At 41.9% G+C, this 14,428-nt stretch overlaps 1 protein-coding gene across 5 annotated transcripts in view; it reads right to left on the bottom strand.

The window, feature by feature from the left end:
• Positions 1–14,428, bottom strand: part of LOC140471277 (STE20/SPS1-related proline-alanine-rich protein kinase-like) — a 222,316-nt gene that overhangs the window by 74,164 nt on the left and 133,724 nt on the right. For all 5 annotated transcript variants that reach the window (XM_072567257.1, XM_072567255.1, XM_072567253.1 and 2 more), the window contains 4 exons: positions 8,146–8,213; positions 7,575–7,627; positions 6,770–6,838; positions 6,616–6,680 (listed from right to left, as the gene is read on the bottom strand). In XM_072567257.1, coding sequence (XP_072423358.1) covers positions 6,616–6,680; positions 6,770–6,838; positions 7,575–7,627; positions 8,146–8,213 — 255 coding nt within the window. The remainder of the gene's footprint in view (positions 1–6,615; positions 6,681–6,769; positions 6,839–7,574; positions 7,628–8,145; positions 8,214–14,428) is intronic.

Below are 14,428 nucleotides of genomic sequence, written 5' to 3'. Positions count from 1 at the left end.
GCAGAATTTATAAACCCGTCATTTCAGAATGGAAATGACAGCCAGTTTCATCTGGACACTTGTGCAGCCAGCTATGATACAGTATCTAATAGTCTAAATCTCAACTTTCACTGCAATACCAGCAGCAGTCACACAACTTCTGAGTCCTGCAGCTAAAACTCAGATTGCTGCCATTGTGGCTGTGGATTGGTATGCAAAAGCCACCTCAAACTGTGGGAGTGGCTCCACACAGCACAAACCTACTGTGCTTCCTCAGAAAGATAGCATTAATTCTACCAAGATGCCGCAAGCCACAGCCTTTTAGGACCAAAGCCCATCAAAGGCATTCTATAAGACCATGTGCAGTCACCTCTTTTGAAATTTAGCGTCTTTCCATCAGTCATGCTTAAAGCCACTGTGTAGGAACAATAAGACAAGTAAAAGCACAGCAGACAGACACTAAAGGGAATGCACAAGGTTGATATGTGTATTTTGCCATAGGTTTTGGTTTTGCATTGTGACCAAGTGGTCACTGTGATGTTAAGTGAGAGAAGAAGATAAGGTATGGAACTCTTGGCGAATGGGAAATTGGCATTATATTTACTGGTATCACATTTGGATACATCTTTCACCAGCCCAGCCAGAAAGCAGATGTCTTGGTTACTTCACTTCTCTTCCTCCTCATCCTGTATAGCTGGTGGCAAGGGCTGACCTCTCCTGATGGTACGGTTGTGCAGCATGCAGCGAATCTGCTGCTCTACGAAACTGTGTAGAGCTCCTTCACAGTGGTGCAGACTGCATAAATGTTGTTTCAACATATCAATGGTCTTCTGTATCATTTTGTATAACAGCATGTGGTCAGTGGATAGTTTTGTCATGCAATTTCCAACCTTCAGTTTGCTGAGTGATTCAAAATGCAGTTGGCACAGAGGACTACTTCAGAATGCAGGTATTTACCTGCTGCCAAGATATTGAGTGATGGCCTTCCTGATTCTCTGTCCAGGGTCACACATGAAGAATTGGAATCCCTGTTGGTTCTCATATAGGGCAGACTTGCCACATGCTGTGCCAGCAAATTGATATGTACATATTTTATGGAACCCCCTGCACAGGTAAAGCTACAAGTGAAGCTGCATGCTTACACTGCCTGCTTCTCTGATCAAGATAAAAATGAAATGTATTCAGCTCTCATTACATAGAGGATCCCAGTAGCCTCCCTCATGCAACAGTGGATGGCAAACTGAGATGTTGTAAATATCTCCAGCTCCAGTCTGGAGGGAACTCGTTTAACAGTTCATCATCACGGTCACCTGCACAGTTACTAGTAATGTGGTCCTTGCCCTGCTCTGAATTGAAGTTGTTGCTACATTGACTGAAATCTGCTGCCTTTACTGAAGCCCACATGCTGTTGGTCCTCTCTCTTCCGACCACTTGTCCTGATCTGTGTAGCCCAGAAGTTTCAAATTGCTGGCTTTGTAGGAGTGATACTCATGATCATGAGCTGTGTGTTATCCCGAGAGAAAAGTAAAGCTTGGAGTTACTGATTAAACAACTTCATTCAAATCATACAATTTTCAAGTTAAAGTAAATGTATTCTGAAATGATAAGATCAGATCATTCTCAAATGACTTTAAGCAGAGGACATTTTACAGTCTTGGAATACTAATGAGATCACACAGAAGTTTCTCAAACACTAAAGAATTTGAAGGTTAAAATGGTTAAGAAGTACACAAAAAATGAGCAGAATTCCTGTTATGGCTTAGAATGGACAGTAAGTGATATAATCCCTCATGCCTGCTCTGGCAAAAGATTAGATCATGAAGATTCTTCCAAATTAACTTCACTTTTCTACATTCTACTCATATCCTCCGTTCCCTTAATTGAAAATGTCAACTTCAATCTTAAAGAAAAGTAACAGCATCCGCCTTAGTAAATAAATGCATCAGATGATGTGATGGATCGAGTAGTAGAACAGGAAGACCCAATGTTCAAGAGCTTGTTGGGATTGTATTATAGGCCCAGCAATAGTCAGTGGGAAATTGAGAAGCAAATATATGAGGAGATCTCAGATATCTGTAAGAATAATAGGATGGTAATAGAAATGGATTTAACTTTCCAAACATAAACTGGGACTGTCATAACACTAAGGGCTTGTAAAATGTGTACAAGAATACTTTCTTATTCAATATGTGGATGTACTGACTGGAGAACGAGCAATACTTGAGTTTCTGTTGGAAAGTAAGGCAGGACAAGTGATTGAGGTGTCAGTGGGGGAGCACTTTGGGAACCAGTGATTATAATTCTATTCGTTTTAAGATAGTTATGGAAAAGGATAGACCGGATCAAAAAGGTAAAACTCTAAATTAGAGTAAGGCCAATTTTGACAGTATTAGACAGGAACGTTACAAGGGGTCACAGGTTCAAGGTGAGAGGGGGAAAGTTTAAGGGAGATGTGCACGAGAAGTTTTTCATGCAGAGAGTGGTAGTAGTCTTGAACACACTGCCAGAAAAGGTGGTGGAAGCAGGCACATTGTGACATTTAAGAAGCATCTGGGTGATTACATGAAGAAGGAGATAACAGAGGGATATGGACCAAATAAGGACAGAAGATTTTTCAGTTTAGTTAGAGCATGATGATCGGCACAAGCTTAGAAGGCTGCACTTCTCTTGGTTCTTTGATTGGGAGAGACTACTCACAGGTAAAGGGATGTTTGGAAATTGGAAGGCCTTCAAAAATGAGATAACAGGAGTTCACAAATAGTATGTTCCCATTATTGCAAAGGGTAAGGCTGGTAGGTGTAGGGAATGCTGGATGACTGGAGAAATTGAGGCTCTGGTCAAGAAAAAGGAGGCATATGATCAGTATAGACAGCTGGGATTGACTGAATCCCAGCAGAGTACAAGGGCAGTAGGAGTATCCTTAAGAGGGAAATCAGGAGGGTGAAAATGCAAAGTGAGATGGCTTTGGCAAACAGTGTTAAGAAGAATCCAAAGAGATTCTATAAGTACATTAAGGGCAAAGGAGTAACTAGGAAAAGAATAGGGCCCCTTAAAGATCAGTGTGGCCGCCTATCTGTGGAATCACAGGAGCTGGGTGAGATAATAAACAAATATTTTGTGTCAGTATTTACTGTGGAGAAGGACAATGGAAGCGAGGGAACTTGGGAAAATAAATAATAATGTCTTGAAAAGAGTTCATATTACAGAGGAGTGGTGCTGAAGATCTTAAAATACATAAAGACAGATAAATCCTCAGGACCTAATCAGTGTTTCCCAGCACTTTATGGGAAGCTAGGGAAGAAATTGCTGGGCCTCTTGCTGAAACATTTGTGTCACGGACTGCCATGGGTGACAGCCAGAAGACTGGAGGTTGGCTAATGTGGTGTCGTTATTTAAGAAAGGCTGTAAGGAAAAGCCAAGGAACTACAGACTGGTGAGCCTTATGTCAGTGGTGAGCAAGTTGTTGGAGGGGACAGGATTTATATGCATTTGGAAAGGCGAGGGCTGATCAGGGACAGTCAACGTGACTTTGTGCATGGCAAACCATGCCTCATTAACTTGACTGGGTTTTCTGAAGAGGTGACAAAGAAGATTGATGAAGGCAGAGTGGTAGACATTGTCTATATGGACTCAAGCAAAGTGTTCGACGAAGTTCCACATAGTAGACTGATTAGTAAAGTTAGATTTCAGGGGATCCAGGGGGAGCTAGCCAACTGGATACAAAATTGCCTTGAAGATAGGAGACAGTGTGGTGGTGGAGGGTTGCTATTCAGACTGAAAGCCTGTGACCAGTGGTGTGCCACAAGGATCGGTGCTGGGTCCACTGCTTTTTGTCATTTATATAAATGATATGGATTGAGCATAGGAGACACTGTTAGTAAATTTGCAAATGACACCAAAACTGGTGGTGTGGTGGACAGTGAAGATTATCTCAGAGTACAGTGGAACCTTGATGAGGATGAGGAGTGGCAAATGGAGTTTAATTTAGATTAATGTGAGTTGCTGCATTTTGGAAAAGCAAATCAGGTTAAGACTTACACACTTAACGGTAAGGTCCTGGGAGTGTTGCTGAACAAAGAGACCTGGGGTGCAGGTGCATATTTTCTTGAAAGTCGAGTCGCAGGTAGACAGAATGGTGAAGGAGGTGTTTGGTACGCTTTGCTTTGTTGGTCAGAACATTGAGTACAGGAGTTGGGATGTCATGTTTCGGCTGTACAGGACATTGGTGAGACCACTTGTAGAATATTACATTCTACAAGGAAGGATGTAGTTCAAAGAGAGTGCAGAAAAGAGTTACAAAGATGTTGGCCAGGACTGAAAGGGTTGAGTGATAAAAGAGAGGCTGAGTAGGCTGAGGTTTTTTTCCCTGGAGTGTCAGAGGCTGAGAGGTGTCTTTTATAAAGGTTTATAAAATCATGAGGGACATGGATAGGGCGAATACCCAAGGTAGTTTTTCCTAGGGTAGCTGAGTCCAAAACTAGAGGACATAGGTTTAAGATGTGAGGGGAAAGATTTAAACAGGACTCGAGGGGTAATTTTTTTCACAGAGGGTGGTGCGTGTATGGAACAAACTGCCAGAGCAAATAGTGGAGGCAGCATTTAAAAGGCATCTGGATGGATATATGAATAGGAAGGGTTTAGAGGGATATGGGCCAAATGCTAGCAAATGGGACTAGGTCAGATTGGGATGTTTGGTCAGCACAGACAAGTTGTGCCGAGGAGTCTATTTCCATGCTGTATGACTCCATGACTCTACGACATAAGTAACAGGAGCAAGAGTCGACCTTTTTGTCCCTTGAACCTGGTCATTCAGTGAGATCATGGCTGATATGCTTATGGCCTTAATCCACACTTTCCTGCCCATTCTCCATTTCCCTTAACCTCACTACATTTCTAAAATCTAACTCAGCCATCGGTATACTCAATGACCTAGCTTCCACTGCTCCCTGGGAGTAGAGAATTCTAAAAGATTCATAATCCTGAAAAAGAAATTCCTCCCATCTCAATCTTAAAACTCCTTATTTTTAAACTGTGCCTCATTTTCACCTCTCCCACATTGGAAACAATTTTCAGTGTCTACCCTGTCAAGCCCCCTCAGAATCTTTAAATTTCAATATGATCACATCTCATCTAAATTTCAGTAAAATCTCCCTTAACAATGCCTACAAAGTTGGAGCGAGTCTTCACTATTTTTGTTTTCCATTCCTCATCCCCTTTGCTATGAAGAATAGCATTCAAGTTGCCAACTGGACCTGCACATTCACTTTTGTGATGCATGTACAAGGACACCCAGATCCCTCTGTACTGCGGCAGTCTTCAGTCTCTCTCCAGTTAAATCATATCCTACTTTTCTACTCTCACTGCCAAATATTTACCCACTCCCTTATTCTATCTAAATCCGTTTGCAAGATCCTTTGTATCCTCCTCACAACTTGATTTCCTATCCGTCGGCAAATTTGGCTACAAATCACTCAGACACTTCATTCAAGATATTAATATACGTTGTAATAGTTTGCCAATCTGAAAATTAAACACATAATCCAACTCTGTTTTCTGTTACTCTGACAATCCTGCTTTCTTTCCATATCCTCAAAGAACTGGGATAAATTTATCAAGCACTATTTCCTTTTCATAAATCCATTTAGACTCTGACTGAGTACGTCCTGCTACTACTTCCTTAATTATGGATTCTAGCATTTTCCCAATAATGGATATTTGGCTAACTGACCTATAGTTTCCTGCTTTATGTCTCCCTTCTTGATCCTTGGTCTGTGTTGGCTTAGGTGAGTGAGGTGTTCATTAGCCACAAGAAGAGGAGGAAATAAGTGCCCACTTATGTCAAGAAGCATTCCTAGATCAGTTGTAGCAATTAAATTATACAGCACAATGACCCTCTCCCTCCTCTGCCCAACAGCACATCTTGACCCTAAGCTCAGAAAAGTACCTACGTCATATCAAAATCATGTTTCTTCCCCCATTCCCACATCAGCTAGCTGTGACTCCCCAGCGAGATTGTGAAATGTTGTTTTGTGTCTCAGGCTGCCTGCAGACTGGATTGAGAGGAAGTAAGGACTGCAGATGCTGGAGAGTCAGAATCGGAAAGTGTGGCACTGGAAAAGCACAGCAGGTCAGTCAGCATCTGAGAAGCAGGAGAGTCTACATTTTGGGCATAAGCCCTTCATCAGGAATGATGCAGACAGGATTAAGGCTGCCTGATCATCCCAGTTCTGATCCTCCCAGCCAGTCAGTAGCCTCTCATTCCAATTAAGGTGTCCATATCAAGGTGATGGTAAAAGGGCTTTCTATCAATACAGGCTGCAAGAAGCCCATTAACACTTGAGGACAACATTACATTCAAGCAACATCTTGTTTATACAGTACTTTTAACAAATTAAATTGCCCCAGGTCGCCCCACAAAGTGGACGGCAACCAGACACCAAAACATTTGTGAGCCAAGGTAAATGAGCGAATGAATGGAAATTAATTATCCAACTTTAAAATGATAAACCTATCAAAGAGTTAGGAAAAACAATCAGCTGTCACAAATTCATGAACTTTCATGCAACTACCTGTGTACAGTTCTTTAAATATTTGAACATCTGAGAAGTTTGTAGAGAGCGTGTCGGGTTCTCTTACCAGTCTGAATGTGAGGCTCCTGTTTGAATGAGGATCATCTATTAGTCTCTGCAGGTTGTTGGCGACTAATGAAACAACAGAAAAGAAGGTTGTCAGGGTAGGTAAAAGAACACTGTATCAGCCAACATTTGAATATGACGGTGCTGCAACTTACCAACCATCATGTCAAACTCGTCTACCAAACCAGCAGAGACGAGCTCCTGAGAAACACCAACCGCAGAGTCTAAGGGTCAGATATTTAAAATCAGTTTTGTATGGAATTAGTATAATCATAGAATCTCTACAGTGCAGAAAGAGGCCGTTCAGCCCATTGAGTCTGCACTGACCCTCCATACAGCATCCCACTCAGACCCACCACCTTACCCTATCTCTATAACCCTACATTTCCCATGGCTAATCCACCTAGCCTGCACATCCCTGAACACTATGGGCTATTTAGCATGGCCAATTCACTTAACCTGCACATCTTTGGACTGTGGAACAAAACCAGAGCACCCGGGGGGAGCCCCTGCAGACATGAGGAGAATGTCTGTGTGGACTTTGCACAGTCGCCCAAGTCTGGAATAGAATCCAGGTCCCTGACATTGTGAGGCGGCCGTGCTAACCACTGAGTCACCATGCTGCCCATAATCATTAATACTGATCAGGGCGACACAGTCTGATCTTAAACTTAACAGTCAATAAATGTACTGTCCTTGTCCATGTTTATTATAGTGTAGAACACCCACTGCAGCTTTTTAAAGGAACAGTTGCCCTCCTTTCCTCTCAACTATTTGGTTAGTCATCCATTTCCAGTTGGATTTCAGGACACATGCCCCATTTCTAACCCAAGACAATATAATATAAAGGGTGACTTGGGTTTGGTCTTTGCCATTTTACAACCAACCACTAAAATCTCAATAACTTGGAAGTCTAATGTTCTGATAGATCAGAATTTAATAAATATCATCCAAACTTACCCCTTCCTGGAGTGAACTCAAATCTGATATCATTTAACTCCCTTCGTAAATTCCTGTGTAAACATTAAAACAGTTAATACAGAAATTGTGACACAGCACCTGGATTACCATCTCCAGTTCTAAAATTATTTTCTACTAATGGAAAACTTCCTTCAGAGTTTGAAAACTCCGAGTTATGAAAATCTGCCCCTCCCCCACTCAGTCTCATTTTCCAATTTCCTATCAGTGCTGCCCACCCTTAGATGAACATTTCCCCAGTACCTCATCTAAGAGGACTGGGTTGTCTTCATAGCCCTTCACAGTCACCAATCTCTCTCCATGACAGTGACTCTGATAGCAGCCTCTCTCCCAGTAACTAAAATCAGGAGTAGTTCCTTTTCAGGATGCCTTGTTTAGTTGCTCTATTGGACGTCTTCACAGGGATGCTTTAGCTAAGCATGTTTGCTACTTGTACTGATCTGAAGTGCACAGTGACCAGATCACCTATTATCAGCACAGCTTACTTCATTCAAATGGTCAGTGTGTACAAAAAACTTTCCACAAGATTTAGTTGAGGTTGAATTCTCCTTACCGTAGTCGCAGGACTAGATGGACAGAACTATCTTCATTACTTAGATGAGATGGACTTTCTGATTGTTCCTGTCAAAAGCATAAATGTTAAAGAGAGTTGGAATAATAGTAAATGTCTTTGTCAAATCCTAAGCTTCAGAGAGGGTCGCTCTGCTAGCTTCTACAAGTTACTAAAGACAGTTTGGAAAATCATTGCAACAATGTCCCATTTGGCTCACCATGTAAGGGCACTTATCTTTTGGAAATGTTCTGAATCCCAAAAAAGATAATTGAAAACAACATGGGATCGGTAACAAAATCTCTAAGCCCAACACCATCAACTACACCCCAGAAAGATGTCATCCTTTTATTATCATTAATGATCACTAATCCATAGGTTCACACAACAGGTCCTTAGTGTCGGATTTATCTGTATATCCCCAGTTATATTGTCGAATTTCTCCAGGGGCACAAGCTTGTTAATAATAACAACATGGTATAAAATGTATTGTGAATATGTCAGGGTCCTGAGGGACCACAACTGATCTCATGTCAGCAGGATTGCCCTAAGATATGGAAGGCTCTGGGTCTTCACCATTATTATCCCAACAAATTGTTTTAAGTATTATTTGTACTTTTCAGTTAGTATTAGTATGAGATTTGACAGACATATACATTTGTTCTGTTTGCCTCTGGCTGCTGTGAAGTGCATCTGAAATAAATCTGGAGTCATTGCTGGAAAGTGTATCTATATTTAATAGCAGGGTCTTTATCTCTTTTGTGATTGTAAGATGTTGACACCTTTGTTGGAGTCACTCTTCAATTTCCTGCCCTTGTCCTCATTGTTCATGCATGGAGCTTGAAGGTTGGTGTGAGAGACAAAAGAACTACAGATGCTGGAATCCAAGGTCGACAGGCAGGAGGCTGGAAGAACACAGCAAGCCAGGCAGCATCAGGAGGTGGAGAAGTTGACGTTTCGAAACATTGACTTCTCCACCTCCTGATGCTGCCTGGCTTGCTGTGTTCTTCCAGCCTCCTGCTTGTGAACCTTGAAAGTTAATGTTGGCAGGCTACCTAACATAGGAACAGGAGTAGGCCATTCAACCCATTGAGCCTGCTCCTCCATTTAATACAATCATGGCCTGATCAAATATTTCAACGCCTTTTATCTACACTCTCTCCATACCAATTTTTGCCACAGATAATCAAAACTTATCAACCTACACTTTAAGCATACTCAAAGACTGAGCTCCCACAGCTTTCTCAGATAGAAAATTCCAAAGATTCACAACTTTCAGTTATAGAACTACTCCTCATCCCAGCCTTAAATGCCACCCTCCTTATTTTAACTTGTGCCCCCTGGTTCTAGACTCCCCACCAGGCATTTAACGGGTCTATCCCTTCATGTATTTTGTAGATTTCAATGAGAACACTTCTAATTTTCCAAGACTCTAGCGAATATAAGCCCAGTTTGCCTCATCTCTCTTCATAGACCAATCCTGCCGCCTTGGGACAATTCTGGTAAACCTTGGTTGCACTCCACCTCTGGCAATAATATTCCTTGAGATAAAGAGACCAGAATTGCACACAGTCCTCCAGCTCCTATACAATTTAAAGCAAGGTGTGGTATACTCAAATCCTCTTACAATGAAGACTAACATTCCATTAACCTTTGTAATAGCTTGCTACACCTGCATGTTAACCTTCAGTGACTTATCAACAAGGACACCTAGGTCCCTTTGCACATCTACACTTTCCAACCTCCTAACCATTTAAGAAATATTCTACACATCTATTTCTCCTACCAGCGTGGACAATGTTATATTTTTTCCACATTATATTCTATTTGACAAATTTTTTTGTTCAATCACTAAGCCTGTAAAATCCTCTTCATAACACACATTCCTGTCTAGCTTTGTGCCACCTGCAAATATTACATTAGATCTCCATGTCCAAATCATTGATATATAATGTGAACAGCTGGGGCCCAAGAACACATCTTTGAGATACCCCACTAGTCATTCTGCCAGTGCAAGAATAACCCACTCATTCCTACTCTGTTTTCTATTTTTTAAACAATCATTAATCCATGCCAGTACATTACCTCCTGTGCCACATGCTTTAATTTTGCTAACCAACCTCCTGTTGGGGGGGGGTCTGACCAAAAGCCTTCTGAAAATCCAAATATACTACATCCATTAACTCTCCTTTATCAACTTTATTAGTGACATCCTCAAAAACCTCCAAGTGGACCAAACCGGATTTTCAATCAAATCAAATCTAATATTGATTATGCCCAACAAAATAATTTTTCTCCATGTGTCCATTTATCACATCCTTTATGATAGATTCGAGCATTTTCCCTACTTCTGATGGAAAGCTGATGGGTCTGGAGTTCCCTGTTTTTCTTCCCTTGCTTTTTTAAAAAAAATGGTGGGAATACAAGATACAAGGTTCCAATCTGCAGGAATCATTCCAGAATCTAAAGCATTTTGGAAAATGATTATCAATTCAGCCCCATTAATTCCTCTCGTATAACCTTCATACTAATACAATTTTCCATCAACTCCTTATTCTCCTTCATTATTTGAATCTCTAATTCTGGGAGATTTCTGGCAGTGAAGAGTGTCACCTCCTAGTCCTAATTCAGTTCTCACCCAACATCCACGCTTCCAGCAATTGTCAAAACACCACTGATGACTAAGATTCCAGCCCTTAACAGAAGTGTTCAAATTAGTTATCTAGTCCAGCTGACCATATAGACCTGGGACCTGTCTGGACTGTTGAGGGTGACTTTACTGATGAGGCATCAGGGTGCCAATTGGATGTCATTTGAATGAGATGCAGTGATCTTCTCTTTGCTGAACTCAGGAAATGGTATAACTTTTGTGCATTACTCTGGAAGTGGAGGCTATGCAATGTATAACATTGATGATTTTCGCAAAACTTTCTCGTAAGACAGTAGCTCCAAAGGTAGACCTGGGTGGGAAGAAAATGCAGTTAAACCCAAGGTTTCAATGTCCTATCAGCCCTTGCCCCACTTGCTGGCAATGTGACAAACTGTTGGTCTTTCAAAGTGGTTCACCTGAACGTTTTTGAGATCATGATGCAACTGAACGAAAGAGTCATTCATCTGATACAGAGTTTAAACCCTCCCAGCACTCAAACCTCACTCACCTTGAAAGTAAAGCTATAGCATGGTTTCCAGTCAACAAATGTGGAAGTTCAAGGTGAACAACAGCTATAAAATTGGGACAGAGGGTCAGCATTAAACTATCGAGACTACTTTTGTTTGATTCATCCAACAGCATTCCCTCCAGACCCAGGATATCCTTCCTCAGGTAAAAAAACCAAAAATGCACACCATACTTTAGGTGTGGTCTCACCAAGGCACTGGATAATTGCAGCAAGACATCCCTGTTCATCTACTCAAATCCTCTTGCAATGAAGGCCATTTACCCTCTTCACCTCCTGCTGTACCTGCAGGCTTACATTCAGCAACTGGTGTATGAGGACACCCAGGTCTTGTTGCATCTCCTTTTTTCCCAAACTATCACCATGCAGATAATAATTTTCTTTCCTGTTTTTGCTACCAAAGTGGATAAATTCACATGTATACACATTATACTTCACCTGCCAGGTATCCAGCAACACTGATAGAGTCATTGAGCATAGAGATGTACAGCATAGAAACAGACCCTTCAGTCCAACCCGTCCATGCCGACCAGATATCCCAACCCAATCTAGCCCCACCTGCCAGCACCCAGCCCATATCCCTCCAAACCCCTTCCTATTCATATAACCATCCAAATGCCTTTTAAATGTTGCAATTGTACCAGCCTCCACCACATCCTCTGGCAGCTCATTCCATACACGTACTCTGTGTGAAAAAGTTGCCACTTACGTCCCTTTTATATGTTTCCCCTCTCGCCCTAAACCTATGCCCTCTAGTTCTGGACTCCCCCACCCCAGGGAAAAGTCTTTGTCTATTTATCCTATCCATGCCCCTCATAATTTTGTAAACCTCTATAAGGTCACCTCTCATCCTCTGACACTCCAGGGAAAATATCCCCAGCCTGTTCAGCCTCTCCCTATAGCTCAAATCCTCCAACCCTGGCAACATCCTTGTAAATCTTTTCTGAACCCTTTCAAGTTTCACAACATCTTTCCGACAGGAAGGAGACCGCAACATGACCTCCCAACTCCTATACTCAATACTCTGACCAATAAAAGAAAGCATACCAAATGCCTCCTTCACTATCCTATCTACCTGTGACTCCACTTTCAACGAGCTATGAACCTGCACTCCAAGGTCTCTTTGTTCAGCAACACTCCCTAGGACCTTACCATTAAGTGTATAAGTCCTGCTAAGATTTGCTTTCCCAAAATGCAGCACCTCGCATTTATCCGAATTAAACTCCATCTCAGCCCATTGGCCCATCTGATCAAGATCCTGTTGTAATCTGAGGTAACTACATCTCCAAAGTTGGTGTCATCTACAAACTTACTAACTGTACCTCTTATGCTCACATCCAAATCATTTATGTAAATGACAAAAAGTAGAGGGCCCAGCACCGATCCTTGTGGCACTCCACTGGTCATAGGCCTCTAGTCTGAAAAACAACCCTCCACCACCACCCTCTGTCTTCTACTTTTGAGCTAGTTCTGTATCCAAATGGCTAGTTCTCCCTGTATTCCATGAGATCTAACCTTGCTAATCAGTCTCCCATGGGGAACCTTACTGATGTCCATATAGGTCACATCTACTGTTCTGCCCTCATCAATCCTCTTTGTTACTTCATCAAAAAACTCAATCAAGTTTGTGAGACATGATTTCCCACACACAAAGCCATGTTGACTATCCCTAATCATTCCTTGCCTTTCCAAATACGTGGACATCCTGTCCCTCAGGATTCCCTCCAACAACTTGCCCACCACCGAGGTCAGGCTCACTGCTCTATAGTTCCCTGGCTTGTCCTTACCACCTTTCTTAAACAGTGGCATCACGTTAGCCAACCTCCAGTCTTCCGGCACCTCACCTGTGACTATTGATGATACAAATATCTCAGCAAGAGGCCCAGCAATCACTTCTCTAGCTTCCCACAGAGTTCTAGGGTACACCTGATCAGGTCCTGGGGATTTATTCACCTTTATGCATTTTAAGACATCCAGCACTTCCTCCTCTGTAAGCTGGACATTTTGCAAGGTGTCATTATCTATTTTGCTACTTTCTATATCTTCCATATCCTTTTCCACAGTAAATACTGATGCAAAATACTCGTTTAGTATCTCCCCCATTTTCTGCGGCTCCACACAAAGGCCACCTTGCTGATCTTTGAGGCACCCTATTCTCTCCCTAGTTACCCTTTTGTCCCTAATGTATTTGCAAAAACCCTTTGGATTCTCCTGAACTCTATTTGCCAAAGCTATCTCACGTCCCCTTTTTGCCCCCCTGATTTCCCTCTTAAGTATACTCCTACTTCCTTTATACTCTAAGGATTCCCTTGATCTATCCTGTCTATACCTTACATACGCTTCCTTTTTTTTCTTAACCAAACCCTCAATTTCTTTAGTCATCCAGCATTCCCTATACCTACCAGCCTTTCCTTTCACCCTGACAGGAATATACTTTCTCTGTAATCTCATTTCTGAAGGCTTCCCATTTTCCAGCTGTTCCTTTACCTGCCAACATCTGCCCCCAATCAGCTTTTGAAAGTTCTGGCCTAATACCGTCAAAATTGGCCTTTCTCCAATTTAGAACTTCAACTTTTAGATCTGGTCTACCCTTTTCCACCACTACTTTAAATCTAATAGAATTATGGTCGCTGGCCCCAAAGTGCTCCCCCACTGACACCTCAGTCACCTGCCCTGCCTTATTTCCCAAGAGTAAGTCAAGGTTTGCACCTTCTCTAGTAGGTACATCCACATACTGAATCAGAAAATTTTCTTGGACACACTTAACAAATTTCTCTCCATCTAAACCCTTAACAGACCCAGTCTATGTTTGGAAAGTTAAAATCCCCTACCATAACCACCCTATTATTCTTACAGATAGCTGAGATCTCCTTACAAGTTTGTTTCTCAATTTCCCCCTGACTATTAGGGGGTCTATAATACAATCCCAATAAGGTGATCATCCCTTTCTTATTTCTCAGTTCCACCCAAATAACTTCCCTGAACGTATTTCCAGGAATATCCTCCCTCAGCACAGCTGTAATGCTATCCCTTATCAAAAATGCCACTCCCCCTCCTCTCTTGCCTCCCTTTCTATCCTTCCTGTAGCATTTGTATCCTGGAACCTTAAG

The sequence above is a fragment of the Chiloscyllium punctatum genome, chromosome X (genome assembly GCF_047496795.1).
Source record: "Chiloscyllium punctatum isolate Juve2018m chromosome X, sChiPun1.3, whole genome shotgun sequence".
Taxonomy (NCBI): Eukaryota; Metazoa; Chordata; class Chondrichthyes; order Orectolobiformes; family Hemiscylliidae; genus Chiloscyllium; species Chiloscyllium punctatum.
This window is presented reverse-complemented; position numbering and strand designations above follow the sequence as displayed.